This window comes from Trachemys scripta, chromosome 5, assembly GCF_013100865.1.
Source record: "Trachemys scripta elegans isolate TJP31775 chromosome 5, CAS_Tse_1.0, whole genome shotgun sequence".
Taxonomy (NCBI): Eukaryota; Metazoa; Chordata; order Testudines; family Emydidae; genus Trachemys; species Trachemys scripta.
In genome coordinates, this window is record NC_048302.1 from 77,885,756 (window position 1) to 77,906,225 (window position 20,470).

Consider the following 20,470-nt stretch of genomic DNA (forward strand, 5'->3'; position numbering starts at 1 on the left):
GTGGGGCCGGCCATGCTCGGGGCAGGCGGGCGCACGGCGCTGCTGGGACCCAAGACCCTTCCCCACTTACAAGCCTCACAGGCTCTGCGACTCCTGTGGAGCCGGGTCCCTCTTCTTGCCCCCGCCGGCGGGGCCGCTTCCCAGACATGCTAACCCAGAAACAACCTCCCGCTGGAAGTGACAGAGGTCAGCAAAGCATGTGTAAATGCCGGCGGGAGGGGCGGAGAAGAGCGGGCCGGGGCAGGATTTTTAATGGCACGCTGCTGCCTGCCGGGGTCCCGGCCGCCGGCCCCGCTCAGCTGGCAGCGGGCTGAGCAGGGCCGGCGTCTGGGACCCCGGCAGGCAGCAGCGTGCCATTAAAAATCCTGCCCGGCCCGCTCTTCTCCGCCCCTCCCGCCGGCATTTACACATGCTTTGCTGACCTCTGTCACTTCCAGCGGGAGGTTGTTTCTGGGTTAGCATGTCTGGGAAGCGGCCCCGCCGGCGGGGGCAAGAAGAGGGACCCGGCTCCACAGGAGTCGCAGAGCCTGTGAGGCTTGTAAGTGGGGAAGGGTCTTGGGTCCCAGCAGCGCCGTGCGCCCGCCTGCCCCGAGCATGGCCGGCCCCACTCCCTGGACTCAGGCAGGCTGCCCTGGGGTCGGAGCCCCGGTGCCTGGATGAGCTCGGCTCTGTACTGGGGCAGGCCGCAGCCCGAACCTGAGCCCGGGGGCTGTGGCTTGCCGCCTGCTGGACTCTGGGAACAGCTGGGTACGCCTCTTTCGCCACCCCAGGTCACTGGACCCCACTCCCCTCTGGCATTGAGGGTGGAACCCAGGAGTCTGCCCCCCACCCCCTCAAACAACTAGAGCTCAGCTGGAAACCTAGGACTCCAGAGTCCTCGCTCCCAGCACTCCTACCCCGCGCGTCAGACACCAGCAGGAGTCCCAACTCCCACCCCGCTCCCCACCCTACCCCCCCCACACGCCCCTAGCCCTCTGCTCTGACCCCTGCATCCCCCTCACACACACCCAACCCCCTGCACTGACCCCTGCACCCCCCCACGATCCCAGCCCTGACTCCAGCACCCCCACACATACCCAGCCACCCCACACCCCATGTTCTGACTCCTGCATCCCCCACCACATCCCCACCCCTTGCACCAAATGGGAGCTCCTGCACCCCTCACACCAAATGGGAGCTGCCCAGGTAAGCACTCCACACTCAAACCTTCTGCCCCAACCCTGAGCCCCCTCCTTCATTCTAGCTCCTGGCCAGACCCTACACCCCAACCTCCAGCCTGCTCCTTCACCCCCAGTCCTGTGCTCAGTGCACTCCCACCATCAGCTCTGTGCAGAGAGAGAGGAAGAAAATGGGCTAAAACCAGGGAGACGGTAGGTACCCATTCTATGTGGGCAGGGCCGGGACCCCAGACTGGCAGCGGGATGAGCAGCAGTGGGCTAAGCTGCTCAGCCCACTGCCGGTCTGGGGTTCTGGCCACTTGCCAGCCGGGGTCCTGGCCGCTGGTCCCACTCAGCGCCCGCTGCCGGCCTAGGTGAACAGAACTCCAGGTCGGCAGCAGACTGAGCAGGCTGGCGGCGTAAGATCGGCATTTTAATTTAATTTTAAATGAAGCTGCTTAAACATTTTGAAAACCTTGTTTACTTTACATACGACAATAGTTTAGTTATATAATATAGACAGAGAGAGACCTTTTAAAAAATGTTAAAATGTATTACCGGCACGCGAAACCTCAAATTAGAGTGGATAAATGAAGACTCGGCACACCGCTTCTGAAAGGTTGCCGACCCCTGCTCTAAGTGCTGATACATACACAATATACTGACTTCAGTATTCTTCAGTAAGAAGTCTTATCTTGGTGTACTTCTGGCCCCCATCACTGCAGCATGAATTGTGAGCTTCCGAGAAATTTAATTTTCTGGGCTGCATGCACGCACACACACTCACTCTTATGATTTAGACATTTCTTCTAAGATTTAGTAGTGTTACTTCATGTTGCCACTCATGCTTCCAAGGACACATGTCCATCAGAATAGGATTACCTGTATGGTACGCCACGTGAAGTTATTTTCTGTTCTCTGAACTTTCTGTGTGGACATTGGGGAGGAACGATGATTTTATGATTAAAGCAGAGCACTGGTACTTTGGAAATCAAGGTTGAAAGCGTAGGTCCTCCCACTTACAAGAGTCAAGTAGGAGAGTAGATTTTTTTCAAGCTGTTGTCTGCTGCTGTTGTTTAATTACTGGAGAGTTTGAGGATAGCATTATAGTAGATTTCCCAATCAAGAGTGCCTAGGCTAGGCAAATTTTGGGGATAATTTATCTAACTTTGAGTTAATATAGTCAGAAGGATATCCTTGAAAAGTCATTCAAGCATTTGAGGTTATTTTTCCATGCCGTTTGGCAACTTTTCTTCTCCTTTCCTCCTGCTAGCCCCCTATATCAATCCTTAGCTTCTAATTATGAACAATAGGATAAGGTCCAGAATTTTTCAAGAAAAAAACCATTGCTTTAATTGCATTACTCTAATTTGTTTTTAGGTTAACAAAGCCTTTGTCATTCGCGGATTGTGTTGGTGATGAACTACCATGGGGATGGGAAGCTGCATATGATCCTCAGATTGGTGTCTACTATATCGATCACATAAACAGTAAGTGTTTTTGATCTGTTTTATTGATCATATGAGAAGGCTTAGCTGCATTAGACTTTCTTCTCCTAAAGGAGGAGTAGGAGTGGGGAAGGATTTTTTTATGTAACTCATAGAAAGCCTGTTCAGTGCCTTGCTTAAAAAAACAGGTCCCTCCCTCACCCCAAAAACACAAACACACTTTCCTGTGAGTATGTATTTTTTTCTGAGAGTGATACTGGCTCAGAACTAATCAAAAGGCTCAGTCTTCTAAGAACTGCTGTGGAAGAAGTATACTGCTCAGATGTGTACAGTAAGTAGAGAAGGCTTAGTATTCTTAAATAAGCATCTGCTATAGGACTCAAATAATTGCCAATTGGAGATAATATAGGACATTTTGAGTCTTTTGAACATTCAGTAATTCACAGTAACAGAGGAAATCTTAGAAGAGGAATGAAACATCAGCTTCAATCTAATGGCAGATAGAACCAGTGAAGATTAGCTGGTGTTGGGTAGAAGTGCTTACTCAGTGTAATTTCCAAACGAGGACTGGCAAACATACTGTAGTTTTAAGAACAGCATTCTTTTAGAATAGATTCTGTGCTGCAAATTATTTCATCTACAGTATTTTGGAAAAATAAAGCCATTGGAACTAATTCATCCTTCGTGTGACTCCACTGGCTGCATGCAATAGGCTTACTGTAGGGAGCTATGTTGGTATAATAGAACAGTTACTCCTACCCCTTACATTTTCAGAGTTGCATTGGGTTTTGTGTCTAGATCCTAAACAACTCTTTGAAAATTTAGGAATCTAATGTATATTAGATTTGTATAGGTAAATAATTTTCCTGTAAGTATTTTGTCTTCTGTGCTTTTCCATTCCTAGATGTTCAATACTGAATGATGCCTTCAGCATTTTCACAAAAAGGCTCCTTAGAATCTAAAATGTGCATATTGTGCCATTTTAAAAGTCTCTTGTGTAACCAAGTAAAAGAAAGCAGAGATTTCTCACTTGTCTTGTATTATGATTTAAATATTCTAAATTAATATGTTACTATAAAAGTAGGGAAGTATTTTACCAAATCTGTTCTTTGGAAGCAAGGAAGGGAAAAAAATATGTTTCTAAAACTGAGCAACACTGTTGGAGCAAACTTGTCTTTTTCACATTCATTTCTCTCTCTCTAAGACTTTTGGCTTTGGTTGTTCATGTAATTAAAAAAAATCAGAATATGGAATTGTTAATGATTTTTAAAAAAACAGTGCCACTGAATCCAAATTAAATATACTTTGAGGGAATGCAAATATTACTACTACAAATCGCATTATACAGCCCAGTGCACAGACTTGGGGTGCATGTCAGGAATTTCAGTGTGAATGCTGATGTGTTCATAAACTTGGATTTTCAAAAATGACTAGTGAGATTTTGAATGCTTTAGATTTCTGGGTGCCTAATTTTCAAAAAGCTCGAATACCACCACTCTGAAAATCATGCTTCTTTTAAGGTATTTCAAGTTGGACACCAATTAACAATTGAGGCATTCAGAATTACTAGTCACTATTTAAAAATCTTCACCTTAAAAACAAAAAAAATTCTTTTTATAATTTGTTTCTGTACATGGACAGAGGCCATGTTGTTTATAAGTGCTACTTTGCACTTCCATGGAAACTTAGATGTGCATGGTTTTGCTTTAAAATTGTCACAGTAAGAATTCCTGAGACATGACTATTCCCACTTGCCAATTATAACAGGTTATAGAAGAATTGTGTGTTCCTCAGCTGTGTACATGCTTATACTTTCCTGTGACTGCAACAGAATAGAAGTATTTTTAGCTAACTTCCCTTTTTTGTAAGTGTATTTGATGGATGGTAATGAAATGCAGATAGGTTTGTTGGGTTTTTGTTTAGTTCAACTGTTTTTTTTACCCATTGTTTGGGAGTGAGAGATCTGACATGTACAGCTGTTTTATTAAATCTATGTTGCCTTGTAATTTCAGTGAAATTTATCAACTTTATGATATTTTGGACAGCAGTAGATGGTAACTGTGGCATGTTTGAGGTGGTGTTCTGAAGAGAGCACTCTTTGTCTGAGTCGCTGGGAGGTAAGCAGCCTGTGATAAGGGTCAGAGGCAGGTCATTTGTCTAACATGCCAAACGTTGAGATTATATGAGCTTTAATTCGCCTGACTGGAATGAATGTGTTACTCTGATGTTTTTGAAATAAACAACGGTATGGGGTGGTTAATTGCAAAAAGTACCACCATCTTTCTAAAAAGCAATGTTTGCTTCTGTTTGCTGCGTCCTCGACAGATTGTTGGGCTGTACTGCCCAGAGTGGAATTCTTGAGTCTGTCTTAGAATGGTGGATAACCTTCCTTGTAGTTCTAGTTTATCTTCTGTTCTTTCATCCGTACTAATCATGGATTTTGTCTTTGTCATTCTCCAAGTGTCATATGATAAAAGAAATGCATTTTATGAAAGGGGGCGGGGGGAGAGAAGAAATCAGACACTGGCTAGTTGGGAGTAAAATTGGTCTCTGGCTAATAGGTGTGATAAACGGGGATAAAGACCCACCAATGAAATACCATGGGGCAGTGCCTTAGTAAAATTCCACAGGGAATGGGGAAAGTCACTGGGATTCCTACCAAGCTGCTGGCTGTGGAGTTTGTTTTGAAGTTCCGCTTTAAGTAGGAGTAGGAAATGTCTGTTAAATGTGAATCCCCTAGCAGCTGAGAGAGAGAGTGCAATTTCTCCTATCCTGCCCCCTCTTGCTTCCTTTATTCTGCAGGCAGGAGGGAGTTGTCCACTGTTCTACTACCCATCCACCCTCTTTTTTGTTTTTCCTTGCATCATCCTGCTATTCTACCTGCTCACAGCTTTCCCCCAAATAAATTAATTTAACATGATTCTTGTCAGTTTCTCAGCTGCCCCCAGGGTTCTGAGTAACAATAGTTCTGAGTAAGCAGCGACAAGATAGTGAGCACCTGTCTAGACAATGGGATGGTGTGTTTACCAACCAGAAGACAGTATTATACTAGTTCAAGTAATAATGGTTTCTTTAACAGCTATAAAGGATGGGAAATTTACAGTGGGATTTTCAAAAGAGCTCAGTGTTGGCCTCAGTCTGCTCCCAGTGATGTCAATGGTAAAACTCCCACTGATTTCAATGGAAACAGTGCTATGTCGGTGTTGAACACTTATTAAAAAAAAATCATGGGCTTTTCAAAAAATCAGTTTAAACGCTACAAATATCGATGGCTTAGACCAGGAGTGGCCAACCTGAGCCTGAGAAGGAGCCAGAATTTACCAAAGTACATTGCCAAAGAGCCACAGTAATACGTCAGCAGCCCTACATCAGCTCCCCAACCCTGCTCCCAGTGCCTCTCACCAGCTGGCAGCCCCGCCGATCAGCACCTCCCGCTCCCTCCCCACACCTCGCGATCAGCTGTTTCATGATGTGCAGGAGGATGTGTGGGGGTGGAGAGGAACGAGGGCCTGGCAGGCTCAGGGGAGGGAGCGGGAAGGGGTTGAGTGGGGGCAGGGCTTGTGGCAGAGCCAGGGGTTGAGCAGTGAGCACCCCCCGGCACATTGGAAAGTTGGCGCCTGTAGATCTAGCCCCGGAATCGGTGCCTATACAAGGAGCCGCATATTAACTTCTGAAGAGTCACAGGTTGGCCACCCTGGTTTAGACTTTTGTCTGCCGTGCTCTAGACATCTACTTGCTAGGAAGTATTGGGAAGCTGGAAATATTCCATACCAGTGGTGGGCAACCTGCGGGCTGTGCACTGCCCACCACTGCTCCATACTTTTAGATAGCAACAATTTTCACCAAAGTGTGTGTGGTTTTTATTTTTAATTTTATTTTTTATTTTAATTAAAATTATTATTGAAATGGGTGAGATCAGGTTGGGAATATGTCATACTGCGTTTTTCTTTCTTTTGAGTGTGTTGTGTTTTTTTGCACACCCCTGACTGTTGTAGCTATGCCAATATAACTTTTGAGTTATTTTCAGACCAGGCCTCAGATGTTATGTACGATTGTAATAAATATAATAAACTCAGGTAGAAATAAGTTTTCCAATTTGTGTGTCCTTTTAACACCCAAAATTAGACACTGACATTGCCATAAACAGTGATGGATATGTGTGGGGTCATTTTGCCTCTTGTTTTCTACATCTACCTCCTGAAATTTTGGGATTAAAAGTGATTTTTCAGGTATCCTAACAGAAGAGTCCTCATTTCCTTCTTTCTTTCTGAAGTGACTGTATAAAGCATATTCCTGAACTGAGTAGAAGTCAATTATTCCTGGGGGAATTCTGCACCAAAAAATTAAAAATTCTGTGTTTAAAAAATAATAATTCTGCGCACAATATTTTAAAATTTGCAAAATTCTGCATATTTTATTTGTCAAAATAACACAATATAATCATGCCAGTTTTTACATTATTTTGGTAATTTATTTCAAAATATCTATCAGCAAGTATGTCTGTAACAAAATAGACCAAAAAAAAGATTTTCGTAATTTTTTAACAAATAGATTCCTTACTGGGCATATTAATACAGAGGTTTGAGTAATTCATTTAATTTACAATAAAGAACTGTATTTCCTATACCCGTCAGAAGTAGTGCAAGGGCTTGTGAGTGTCAGGAGTAATGGAGGAGCTAAGGGAGAGGGAAGGAGCCTGGAGGGTTGTTGAGTGTGGGTGGAAGAAGTATAGGTTTTTCTGGGGGGAGGGCCAGGATTGTTGGGGAGCCTCCCCCATGCAGACCCTGGCTGATCCCAAGCCTCTCCCATTCACTCAGGCATAGGGTGACCAGATGTCCTGTTTTTAAAGGGACAGTCCCGTATTTAAGCCCTCCTGCAGATGTCCCAACTTTTTCTTAAAAATGGGCAAATTGTCCCATATTTTCTGTCTCTCTCTCCCCCTTGTTCCCCCCCTCAGTACTGGCAGGTCCTACTTCTGGCTGGATCCCTGCTTGCCAGCCACCCACCCACCAGCAGTGAATGGGGGTTCAGTGGCCGCCAATGAGTGTGGGTGTAGAAGGCTGGTGACAGAGCGAAGACGCAGTGCGCAGGGCCGGCCGCTCTCCCTGCTGGTCCATCAGCGCAGCCCCCACTGTGTGCCAGCTCTAGAGCAGTAGGGCTCCATCCCCTGTCCCTTTTCTGGCCGGTGCTGGCTGCGTGCTGCAAGCTGCAGAGGCTGGTGTGTGCGGGAAGGCACCAGGCAGCAGAGGGTTACGTGTCGCCTCTGCTGCCCACGCATTGTCCTTACATGAATAATGTAGGTTATTTGCTATGTTCAGAATTCGATAGCTGTTTTTTCCTGCAAGTGCCTTTTACTTTCAAATAGATGTAGTGTGTTTCAGCCACTTTTTATTTTCTTCCTTTCCCATTTATAATTTCCACAACTCTTCCCTAATTCTCTGAAAACTAGAGCTGGGCGGAGAGAGGCATTCTATTTCATGGGGGGATTTTGATAGTATGAAAATTTTTGTTTCTTTTCGATTTGGAACTAAAAAAAAAGTTCAGAATTTTCCACAAAAGGGGATGGAGCCCAGGCCCTGCGGGGCAGTCGCCGTGGAGAGCTGCCATACATACTGGAAACCCTGGAGTCCCTGACCCCAGAGCTCCCCTGGAGCCATGGACCCTGGAAGCCTAGGCTCCCTAGTAGCCCTCCAGGAACCATGCCTTGTTTCTCGAAAAAAGTTGTCAAAATCAAAGTCTCCAAAATGTTTAGATTTTGACAAATAACCTTGTCCTGTACATTCATGTGTGTGATTAAGTGATTGTAGCTAGACACGTCTATGCCATATGCAAAGCTAAAGATTATCTACTATATTTTCTTCTACCTTTTGGCTTTGGAATATGTGCTTAACCATCTCAGTGTTTGTGTGTAGTTGATTGTAATAGTGGGCATTACTGTATTAAAGAAAGGAAACCCTCTTTTTAAGGGGGGGGAAAGCCTTGCTACGTTTTTTTTTTTTTTTTTTTTTTTTTTTTTAATCTGGAAAAGTAATAACAAATATCTTAAAGCAATTAAAAAAATCCTTTCCACTCTGATCTTGGAGAAGAGCAAATATTTGATGTATAAATAATCGCTGTAATATGCAATACCACAAGCCTGGGACAGCTTCACAACACAAGAGAGGTGGAGCCCAGGAAGAGTTGTGTTAGTTAATTGTTTACAAGTAGAATGGAAAGCAATCCATTGTACGTGCTTAGAGTATTATGTAATATAAGTTCCAATCCATTGTATGTCTTCCTCTTCTCTCATAATTCCCTACACAGATTTGTTACACCTCTACATGCCAAAAAGTATTTCTATCTAAGTCACTTTTCCTCCTATTCTGGAAGCATGGAATGTGCAACGTATAGGTCCTTTCAGTCTCGATTCATCGATAGGGAATAAGAGAATAAAAAGAGTATGGCAGAAGGGAGATAGAGAGGAAGAAAACAGACAGGGATGGTGCCCCTTGCACTCTGAATGTAAAACTCAGTGGAGTTGATCATTCCATCCTCCTGCTGCCTCCTTCATGCAGTTTCAGCCAATGTTGGCTTGGCTAAACTACTTGACAGCAGTAACTCAATCTGCAATGTCATGGCAACAGGATCTCAGCTCTTGTCACATTTGTCCAGGCTCTGGCACCAGCTTATGCCTGGGACTGGTTTGCCGACTGTATGGAGCCTTGCTGATAGGATCACTTTTCTCTCTCCACCAGCCTGGTGCTAATGCATCCACTTCAGGGAAAAGCTATTGTGGGACAGAGGCAGGAATCTTGGAAAGTGAAAAAATACACATATTCTATAATGAGTTTTCAGGTTTTCACATCTTTTATTTCTGGTAGTCCTAGTAAAAGAATTCTCTGTTGCTTGAAGTATGTGTTCTTGTTTTGAGACCCCACCAAGGGCTGGATCCTGTAAAGCCTAGTGCTTGAAGTGTCTATAGTGCTTGCCTCTGAACTCGTGTTCCTAGAGCCCTGTTACCAGACATGGAGAGAGGACTGGTACACCACAACCTCAGTGACATGGTTTTGTTCCATCATTCCTAGTAGAAATCTTTGAGTATAAACATCCTGAGAAAAAGGGGTATGTGAGAGTGTGAGTGAATTGTTTTAAGTTTATGGGAAGTTGAAGAAAATGGCTGGAGGAGAGGAGACTTGTTTTATCTGCAGGTTCCTAACAGAATGAAGAGGAAAAGGGAAAAATGCTCTGAACACTTTCTCTGCAATCTAATGCTCCATGCTCTCCTTATAAATCATAAACTTCCCCATCCATAAAACTGGTGGAATGTGAATTTCTTTTTGTGTGTGACATTTTTATCATTGAGGGATATACTCCTCTACTTCATCTTCTGACTTTTAGATAACTTTGCAACCATATTATGTGTTATGACTGTGTGATCTTGAAGGGCCACAGGGTTTTGTCAAACCCACTGCCTCTGTAACATACTCTGTTTATCTTCTTCTTCAGATACCCAATGAGCAAATGTATCAAATGGAAATGATTTCTTTTGAATCCTTTCTCAAAAGTGTAGTTGGGAATCTTTTTTTGTGGCTCAAGTTTGAATTGTGCAGGATTTCACAATGTCAATATTGCTTACAGAAAGCTTTTGGAATGTAAACTATAGTGTTCAATATTGTCTAGTAGCATGTTTTTACTCTTGCTGATCTACCTGAAACTAATGCAGGTGTTTTGTTTTGTTTTTTTAACTTTTCATTAAGGCTTCCATCTCAGTTACATGTAATGATTATTTTGTCAGCTTAGCTGAGTTGAGAAATATTTGAACACTATTTTAAAAAAAGATACTATGTATTTTTGTCTGATAAACAAATCTACCGGAAATGTTAATCATCCCCTTGAATGCTGTGCTCATGTGTCGGTATATCAGGCACGGCCGGCCCTACGTGCTCTCTCAGTTCCTTCTTACCATCCTTGTAGTTAGTCGCGTGCCTTTCCTTGCATAGCAAGGGCTAGCGGTTTCATCTCTACTGACTTCGAGCTTTAGGGCCTTGTAAATAGTTTGTTTATAGTAGTCGTAGTTGTTAAGTATAGTTAGAGTCCCAGTGCGGACTTCGCCCCAGGTGGGGTATTCTCCGATCTCCCGGCTTTAAACCCTGAGCGGACTGTAACAGGCCTGTGCCTGTAAGTGACCCCCATAGCAGCTGCCTCAAGTGCTTGGGGAATCACACGTGAAGAACAAGTGCTGTATTTGTAAAATCTTTCAGCCCAGGACTCAGAGGGAGTGGGATAGTCATTTTGAGGGCTCTGCTCATGGAGTCTGCCCTTCATCCAGCTTCCGAGCAGTCCCACCAAGACTTGCCAAGTACCTCGGCCTCTGTGCGCAATACGACTCTAGCATCGGGCTCCGCCCGGCACCACTCCCTGTCACGTGTGTCCAAAAATAAATCAAGGAAGTACGACACCCCGGCAGCAGGTAAGAAGAGCCATAGGTCATCGGGCAAGAGACCCAATTCGGGCCACCCAGCCACTCCGTAGCCACGTGAACATGCCTCCCTGGTTGTGTAATATACTGGAGTGACTTAATCTTCAGGTGACATTTTTTTCTCCTAGGTGAATTGTATAATTCTATGAGTCTGTACTTTACTCTTGGTACTCATGTCCACCTGAAGCAACAATCTACCATCTCTCTAGTATTTTCTTCTGGGAGCCCTAGAAATCTCTCATCTTCTACCTACACAGCATCCCTCCTCCATGACTAATTGCCATATCTTTGGCCAAGGAGAGCTGCATGTGTTTCACACTGGAGCAAGTCAACATTGCTACTTGAGTCTACCAGGGGAGATGCTGAAAATTTATTGCTTCCATAGCATTGCTATTCCTGGAATAAAAACATCCAATTCTCTCCTGTCTACTGTTACTGTGCTTCTGGTAGGTTGTAAGATTTCAGTATTATTTATTTTCTAGAAGTATGATCTACTGAAGATAAGGTAATTTCCTTTTGTTAAAGACTTTTTTTTTTTAAACCAAGACTTGGCAGAGTTACTTTGTAGCAAACAAGAACATAAATATCTGAAATGAACTAATGAAAAATTGAAATACCTTGTGTCCTATGAAGCATTTTGTTTCCCATGCACATGTAATGTGTTGTACTGAAGGTTTTCTGTTTTCTTTCTGGTTACAGCTTTCTTCAAGAGCAGTTTAACATAATTTTAAAAAGTCTTAGTGTGTTGGCACTGAATTATTATTTGGCCCAAATTCTTATCCCAGATTAAGTGTTTTGAACCTTGACTGCTGTTGGCCATGAATCTTGGTGTCCCCACTTTGGTGTTAGCACTAAAAGTTATAGTAAAAAACAAAACTGTACATAAGAGAGATAATAATTCTAGTGCTCAGGAATTTTCTTGGGCAAAACATAGCATCTTGCTATTTGTGTAATTCTCCCAGTAGAAACCATAAGTGTTGGTTTTTCATTTTATAGAATTTTATAGAAGTATGGTGCATCTCACAGATCTTGAATATTGGGGAAGTAAGGTCCCCAGTTGTTCTTGTTATTAAATAAATAAATATACAAACTGCCCACCTGAAATAGCTTATAATTGAAGCACACTGATTTTAATAAAGATTTCTTAGAAAAATTGATTTAACTTTACAATGTGCAATTGACTTTGCCAAATGAAACTAAAAACAAATTGTCCGGTTAATTTTAGTTGGTATACAATGATCCTACATTCAGACTTTGTCTCTGCAGCACATATTTTGCAATATTATGGATTCTGCATTTGTGTCATAATTAAATAAGTGAAATTAACACTAGAAGTAAGATAAAGGGTTTTTTATCTAAGCAATGTTTTTTGTCCCTTCCCCCACATATTCCTTGAGAAGTCTGGTGTCATGTGAATGCTTCTTAGAACCAGAAAAACTATTAAAAATAAAATACATCTAGGGATACATTCTTGTTCATGTTTAGTTGTGCCATTAGTACATTTATTTTATGTATTTTCTGTGCCATAAACTGGCTTCATAACTTGCTTTGCAAAAAAAACACAAATGAATATGATGGTGACCAGCTAGCCATCATAGAATCATACAAATGTAGGGCTGGAAGGGTCCTTGACAAGCCATCTGATCCACTTCTCTGCCCTGAGGCAAGAACAAGTAAACTTAGATCATCCTTGGCAGGCGTTTGTCTAACGTGTTCTTAAAAACCTCCAGTGACGGGGATTCTACAACCTCCCTAGGAAGCCTATTCCAGACTTATCCCTGGTCTACACTAGGAATTGACATCGGTACAGCTACGTCTCTCAGGGTATGTCTACACTACGAAATTAGTTCGAATTTATAGAAGCTGGTTTTATAGAAATCGGTTGTATACAGCCGATTGTGTGTTTCCCCACATAAAATGCTCTAAGTGCTCTAGTCGGCGGACCGCGTCCACAGTACCGAGGCTAGCGTTGACTTCCGGAGCATTGCACTATGGGCAGCTATCCCACAGCTATCCCACAGTTCCCGCAGTCTCCGCCGCCCATTGGAATTCTGGGTTGAGATCCCAATGCCCGGATGATGCAAAACAGTGTCGCGGGAGGTTCTGGGTACATGTCGTCAGGCCCCTCCCCCTCCGTCACAGCAACGGCAGACAATAGATTCGCGCCTTTTTACCTGGATTACCTGTGCAGACAACATACCACGGCAAGCATGGAGCCCGCTCAGGTCCCCGTCACCATATGTCATCTGGGTGCCAGCAGACGTGGGACTGCATTGCTACACAGCAGCAGCAGCTAACTGCCTTTTGGCGGTAGACGGTGCAGCATGACTGGTAGCCTTCATCGGCGATCTGGGTGCTGGCAGCTGTGGGGCTGGCAGCCGTAGGGCTGCATTGCACCAGCCCCTTGCCTTTTGGCAGTAGATGGTGTATTACGACTGGTAACCGTCCTATTACAAGTTGGGTCATCGCAGATTAGCAGAATCTTCCCTGAGCAGCAGATTGTGCAATAGGCCTGAAGGCCATAGTAATACACTAACTGACAAGCGCCCAGTATTTGCTGCCAAGCACCCAGAAAGATGCCGAGGGCTATCAGTCACGCTGCACCGTCGTCTTAAGATGTAAAAAATAGATTTGCTTTGTATTCATTTGCTTCCCCCTCCCTCCGTCAAATCAACGGCCTGCTAAACCCAGGGTTTTCAGTTTAATCTTTGGGGGGACCATTCTGTGTGTCAGTTGTTGGTGTTTCTCCCTGATGCACAGCCACCGTTCTTGATTTTAATTCCCTGTACCTGTACGCCATGTCGTCACTCGGCCCGCCCTCCCTCCCTCCCTCCTTCTCTCCTTCCCCTGGTCCGTCAGATACTAGTTTCGTGCCTTTTTTCAGACCAGGCGCCATAGCTAGCACTGGGATCATGGAGTCCGCTCAGATCACCGCGGCAATTATGAGCACTATGAACACCACGCGCATTGTCCTGGAGTATATGCAGAGCCAGGACATGCCAAGGCGAAACTCAGACCAGCCGAGGAGGCGATTGCAGCGCGGCAAAGAGAGTGATGAGGAAATTGACATGGATATAGACCTCTCACAAGGCACAGGCCCCAGCAATGTGGAAATCATGGTGTCACTGGGGCAGGTTCATGGCGTGGAACGCCGATTCTGGGCCCGGGAAACCAGCACTGAGAGTAGTTCAAATGAAATGTCACTCAAATTTTAAAAAAAAGTGAAAATCCTCAGTTTTACTTCCCGGACCAGAAAGTAACCGTTGGGGATGTTGAAATGCCTATCGTGATCCTTGGGGACCCAGCCTACCCCTTAATGCCATGGCTCATGAAGCCGTACACAGGCAGCCTGGACAGTAGTCAGGACCTGTTCAACTACAGGCTGAGCAAGTGCCGAATGGTGGTGGAATGTGCATTTGGACGTTTAAAAGCGCGCTGGCGCAGCTTACTGACTCGCTCAGACCTGAGCGAAAAGAATATCCCCATTGTTATTGCTGTTTGCTGTGCGCTCCACAATATCTGTGAGAGTAAGGGGGAGACATTTATGGCGGGGTGGGAGGTTGAGGCAACTCGCCTGGCCGCTGATTACGCGCAGCCAGACACCAGGGCGGTTAGAGGAGCACAGCAGGGCGTGGTGCGCATCAGAGAAGCTTTGAAAATGAGTTTTGTGACTGGCCAGGCTACTGTGTGAAAGTTCTGTTTGTTTCTCCTTGATGAACCCTCCAAACCCCCCCTCCCCCACGACCCGGTTCACTCTACTTCCCTGTAAACCAACCACCCCACCCCACCCTCCCCTCCCCAATTCGAGCACCGCTTGCAGAGGCAATAAAGTCATTGTTTTTTCACATTCATGCATTCTTTATTAGTTCCTCACAGAAGTAGGGGGATAATTGCCAAGGTAGCCTGGGATGGGTGGGGGAGGAGGGATGGAAAAGGACACACTGCATTTTAAAACTTTAACTCTTATTGAAGGCCAGCCTTCTGATGCTTGGGCAATCATCTGGGGTGGAGTGACTGGGTGGCCGGAGGCCCCCCCCACCGTGTTCTTGGGCGTCTGGGTGAGGAGGCTATGGAACTTGGGGAGGAGGGCTGTTGGTTAAACAGGGGCTGTAGCGGCGGTCTCTGCTCCTGCTGCCTTTCCTGCAGCTCAACCATACGCTCGAGCATATGAGTTTGATGCTCCAGCAGACGGAGCATTGACTCTTGCCGTCTGTCTGCAAGCTGACGCCACCTACCATCTTCAGCCCGCCACTTGCTCTTTTCATCCCGCCATTCAGCCCGCCACCTCTCCTCTCGTTCATATTGTGCTTTTTCTCATGTCCGACATTGACTGCCTCCACGCATTCTGCTGTGCTCTATCAGCGTGGGAGGACATCTGCAGCTTCGTGAACATATCGTCCCGCGTCCTACATTTTCTCTTTCTAATGTTTACTAGCCTCTGCGAAGGAGAAACATTTGCAGCTGGTGGAGGAGAAGGGAGAGGTGGTTAAAAAAGACACATTTTAGAGAACAATGGGTACACGGTCATTACAAGGTCGCATTTTTCCTCTGCCTGCCGGTTTGGTATGAGAGATCACTCACGCAGTGCCCCAGGCAACATATTTCGGCTTGCAGGCAGCCATGGTAAGCCACAGTCTTTTGGCTTTTTTAACCTTCTTAACATGCGGGAAAGGTTTCAAACAGCAGCGCATTTCCCATATCAAGGATGAATTGGGTTGGCCATTTAAAATGGGTTTTCAATGTAAAAGGAGGGGCTGCGGTGTCCGGGTTAACATGCGGCAGAAACCCAAGTAAACCACCCCCCCACACACACACCCGATTCTCTGGGATGATCACTTCACCCCTCCCCCCACCGCGTGATTAACAGTGGGGAACATTTCTGTTCAGAAGAGCAGGAACGGGCACCTCTGAATGTCCCCCTTAATAAAATCACCCCATTTCAACCAGGTGATCGTGAATGATATCACTCTCCTGAGGATAACAAAGAGAGATAAGGAATGGATATTGTCTGCATGCCAGCAAACACCGGGACCATACGCTGCCATGCTTTGTTATGCAATGATTCCAGACTACGTGCTACTGGCCTGGCGTGGTAAAGTGTCCTACCATGGCGGACAGGATAAGGCAGCCCTCCCCAGAAACCTTTTGCAAAGGCTTTGGGAGTACATGAAGGAGAGCTTTCTGGAGATGTCCCTGGAGGATTTCCGCTCCATCCCCATACACATTAACAGACTTTTCCAGTAGATGTACTGGCCGCGATTGCCAGGGCAAATTAATCATTAAACACGCTTGCTTTTAAACCATGTGTAATATTTACAAATATTTACAAAGGTACACTCACCAGAGGTCTCCTGTGTGCCCTGAGGGTCTTGGGTGAGTTCGGGGGTTACTGGTTCCAGGTCCAGGGTCACAAACATATCCTGGCTGTTGGGGAAACCGGTTTCTCCGCTTCCTTGCTGCTGTGAGCTACCTACAGTACCTCCATCCTCATCTTCCTCGTTCCCCGAACTGTCTTCCCTGTGTGTTTCTCCATTGACGGAGTCATAGCACACGGTTGGGGTAGTGGAGGCTGCACCCCCTAGAATGGCATGCAGCTCCGCGTAGAAGCGGCAAGTTTGCGGCTCTGCCCCGGACCTTCCATTTGCTTCTCTGGCTTTGTGGTAAGCTTGCCGTAGCTCCTTAACTTTCACGCGGCACTGCTGTGTGTCCCTGTTATGGCCCCGGTCCTTCATGGCCTTGGAGACCTTTTCTAATACTTTGCCATTTCTTTTACTGCTACGGAGTTCAGCTAGCACTGATTCATCTCCCCATATGGCGAGCAGATCCCGTACCTCCCGTTCGGTCCATGCTGGAGCTCTTTTGCGATCCTGGGACTCCATCACGGTTACCTGTGCTGATGAGCTCTGTGTGGTCACCTGTGCTCTCCACGCTGGGCAAACAGGAAATGAAATTCAAACGTTCGTGGGTCTTTTCCTGTCTACCTGGTCAGTGCATCTGAGTTGAGAGTGCTGTCCAGAGCGGTCACAATGAAGCACTGTGGGATAGCTCCCGGAGGCCAATAACGACGAATTCCGTCCACACTACCCCAATTCCGACCCGCAAAGGCCGATTTTATCGCTAATCCCCTCGTCGAAGGTGGTGTAAAGAAACCGGTTTAAAGGGCCCTTTAAGTTGAAAGAAAGGGCTTCGTTGTGTGGACGTCCAGGCTTAATTCGATTTAACGCTGCTAAAGTCGACCTAAACCCGTAGTGTAGACCAGGCCTCAGCGGTGTGGAAAAACCATACCTTTGAGACGTAGCTACATTGACCTAACCCCACAGTGTAGATAGTGCTGGATGGATGGAAGAATTCTCCCTTTGACCTAGCTACTGCCTCTTGGAGAGGTGGATTACCTACACTGACAGAGCAGCCCTCCCTGTTGGCATGGGTACTGTCTGCACTGAGGTGCTACAGCTGTGCAGCTGCAGTGGTGCAAGTGCTCCGCAGTAGTGTTTTAAGTGTAGGCATATCCTTAACTACTCTTAAAGTAAGAGTTTTTCCTACTATCTAACCTAAATCTCCCTAGCTGCAGATTAAACCCATTGTGTCTTGTCCTACCTTCAGTGGACCTATAAAACAGTTAACTGTCCTCTTTATAATAGGTCTTAACATATTTAGAGACTGTCTCAGTCTTTTCTTAAAACTAATCATGCCCAGTTTTTAACCTTTCTTCATAGGTTAGGTTTTCTAAACCTTTTGTCATGTTTGTTGCTGTCCTCTGAACTCTCCAGTTTGTCTGCATCTGGTGCCCACACTGTGGGGCGTGCCCCTGTAAGGGGATGGGGAGGAACATTTGATGGGGCGTGGTGGGGCCCAGGCTCTGCCTGCAGCTCCATTTTGGCCCTGCCCCCAGCTGCAGCACCGGCCCTGGCCTTGACGCCTGTCTCCCTTCCACAGCCCCAGCTGCAGCTCCAGCTCTGGCTCCTGGCCGTCACTCCTGGCTGTGGCTCCGCTTCCAGGGAAGCACAGACCGGGTAAGGGTGGGACATGACCGAAAAAGTCTGGGGACCACTGGTTTACATCTTTCTTAAAGTCTGGTGATCAAAACTGGAAATAGTACTCCAACTGAGGCCTCACTAGTGCCGAGCAGAGCAGCACCATCACCCCCCGTGTCTGACATGGGTCAGTCAGTTAGCACTCCCCAGAACATTAGCCTTTTTTTCACAACAATTTAACATTATTGACTCTTATTCCATTTGTGATAATTATAATCCCTGAATCTTTTCAACAGTACTACCATCTAGCCAGCTATTCCACATTTAAAGCTATGCATCTGAAATTTCATTCCTAACTGAATTCCTTTGCACTTATCTTCATTGGATTTCATCTTGTTGATTTCAGACTAATTCTTCTATTTCATAGAATATCAGGGTTGGAAGAGACCTTAGGAGGTCATCTAGTCCAACCCCCTGCTCAAAGCAGGATCAACACCAACTAAATCATCCCAGCCAGGGCTTTGTCAAGCTGGGCCTTAAAAACCTCTAAGGAAGGAGATTCCACCACCTCCCTAGGTAACCTATTCCAGTGCTTCACCACCCTCCTAGTGAAATAGGGTTTCCTAATATCCCACCTAGACCTCCTCCACTGCAACTTGAGACCAGTGCTCCTTGTTCTGTCATCTGCCAGCACTGAGAACTGCCAAGTTCCATCCTCTTTGGAACACCCCTTCAGGTAGTTGAAGGCTGCTATCAAATCTCCCCCCTGCCCCCCTGCTCTTCTCTTCTGCAGACTAAACAAGTCCAGTTCCCTCAGCCTCTCCTCGTAAGTCATGTGCCCCAGCCCCCGATCATTTTCGTTGCCTTCTGCTGGACTCTCTCCAATTTTTCCACGTCCTTTTTGTAGTGGGGGCCCCAAAACTGGACGCAGTACTCCAGATGTGGCCTCATCAGTGCCAAATAGAGGGGAATAATCACTTCCCTTGATCTGCTGGCAATGCTCCAACTAATGCAGCCCAATATGCCGTTAGTCTTCTTGGCAACAAGGCCACACTGCTGACTCATATCCAGCTTCTCATCCACTGTAATCCCTAGGTCCTTTTCTGCAGAACTGCTGCTTAGCCAGTCGGTCCCCAGTCTGTAGCGATGCATGGGATTCTTCTGTCCTAAGTGCAGGACTCTGCACTTGTCCTTGTTGAACCTCATCAGATTTCTTTTGGCCCAACCCTCCAATTTGTGTAGGTCATTCTGGACGCTATCCCTACTCTCCAGCGTATCTACCTCTCCCCCCAGCTTAGTGTCATCTGTGAACTTGCTGAAGGTGCAATTCATCCCATCATCCAGATCATTAATAAAGATATTGAACAAAACCGTCCCCAGGACCGCCTCTTGGGGTACTCTGCTTGATACCAGCTGCCAACTAGATATCGAGCCGTTGATCACGAGCCGTTGAATCATAGAATATCAGAGTTGGAAGGGACCTCAAGAGGTCATCTAGTCCAACCCCCTGCTCAAAGCAGGACCAATTCCCAGCTAATCTAACCAGCTTTCTATCCACCTTATAGTCCATTCATCCAACCTATACTTTTTGAACTTGCTGGCAAGAATACTGTGGGAGACCATATCAAAAGCTTTGATAAAGTCAAGGTATATCATGTCCACTGCTTTCACCATATCCACAGAGCCAGTTATCTCATCATAGAAGGCAATCTGTTGGTCAGGCATGACTTGCCCTTGGTGAATCCATGTTGACTGTTCCTGGTCACCTTCCTCTCCTCCAAGTGCTTCAAATGATTTCCTTGAGGACCTGCTCCATGATTTTTCTAGGGACAGGTCAAGATTGTTTGTCAAGATTATTTTGAATTTTATTTTGAATCCAGGTGACAGCAATATGGGAGGGGTTGCAATTTTATAAGCATGCTCTCCACTCCATTATCCCAGTTATTAATGAAATATTGAATAGTACCAGATCCAGAACAGATCCCTGTATGACTCCAGGAGATGTATCCTCCCAGTTTGACCAGAAATTGTTGGTAACTACTCTTGAATTTATGGTCTTGAAACCAGTTATGCACCCACCACATAATAATTTAATCTAGACTACGTTTCCCTAGTTTGCTTATGAGAATGTAAAAAGCCTTACTAAAATCAAGATATATCACATCTACTACTTTCACCTACCATCCACTAGCTAGGCCAGTAACCCTGTCAAAAGGAAATTCAGTTGATTTGGCATGATTTGTTCTTGACAAATCTATTTTAGCTATTAGTTATCATCATATTATCCTTTAGGTGCTTACAGATTGATTGATTGTTTGTTCCTGTATCTTTTCAGGTATCAAATTTGAGCTGACTTGTCTATAATTCCCTGGGTCATCTTTGTTTCCCTTTTTAAAGATAGGTACTATGTTTGCCCTTCTTAAGTCATCTGGG

The 20,470-nt window shown here is 45.5% G+C and overlaps 1 protein-coding gene across 1 annotated transcript in view; it reads left to right on the plus strand.

Annotated features, from left to right (window-relative positions):
* The window catches only part of WWC2 (WW and C2 domain containing 2), a gene marked incomplete in the record, with an annotated part of 165,696 nt that overhangs the window by 50,454 nt on the left and 94,772 nt on the right, over positions 1-20,470 (plus strand). The window contains 1 exon segment of the mRNA XM_034770785.1: positions 2,538-2,647. Within this exon segment, the coding sequence (XP_034626676.1) occupies positions 2,538-2,647 (110 nt within the window).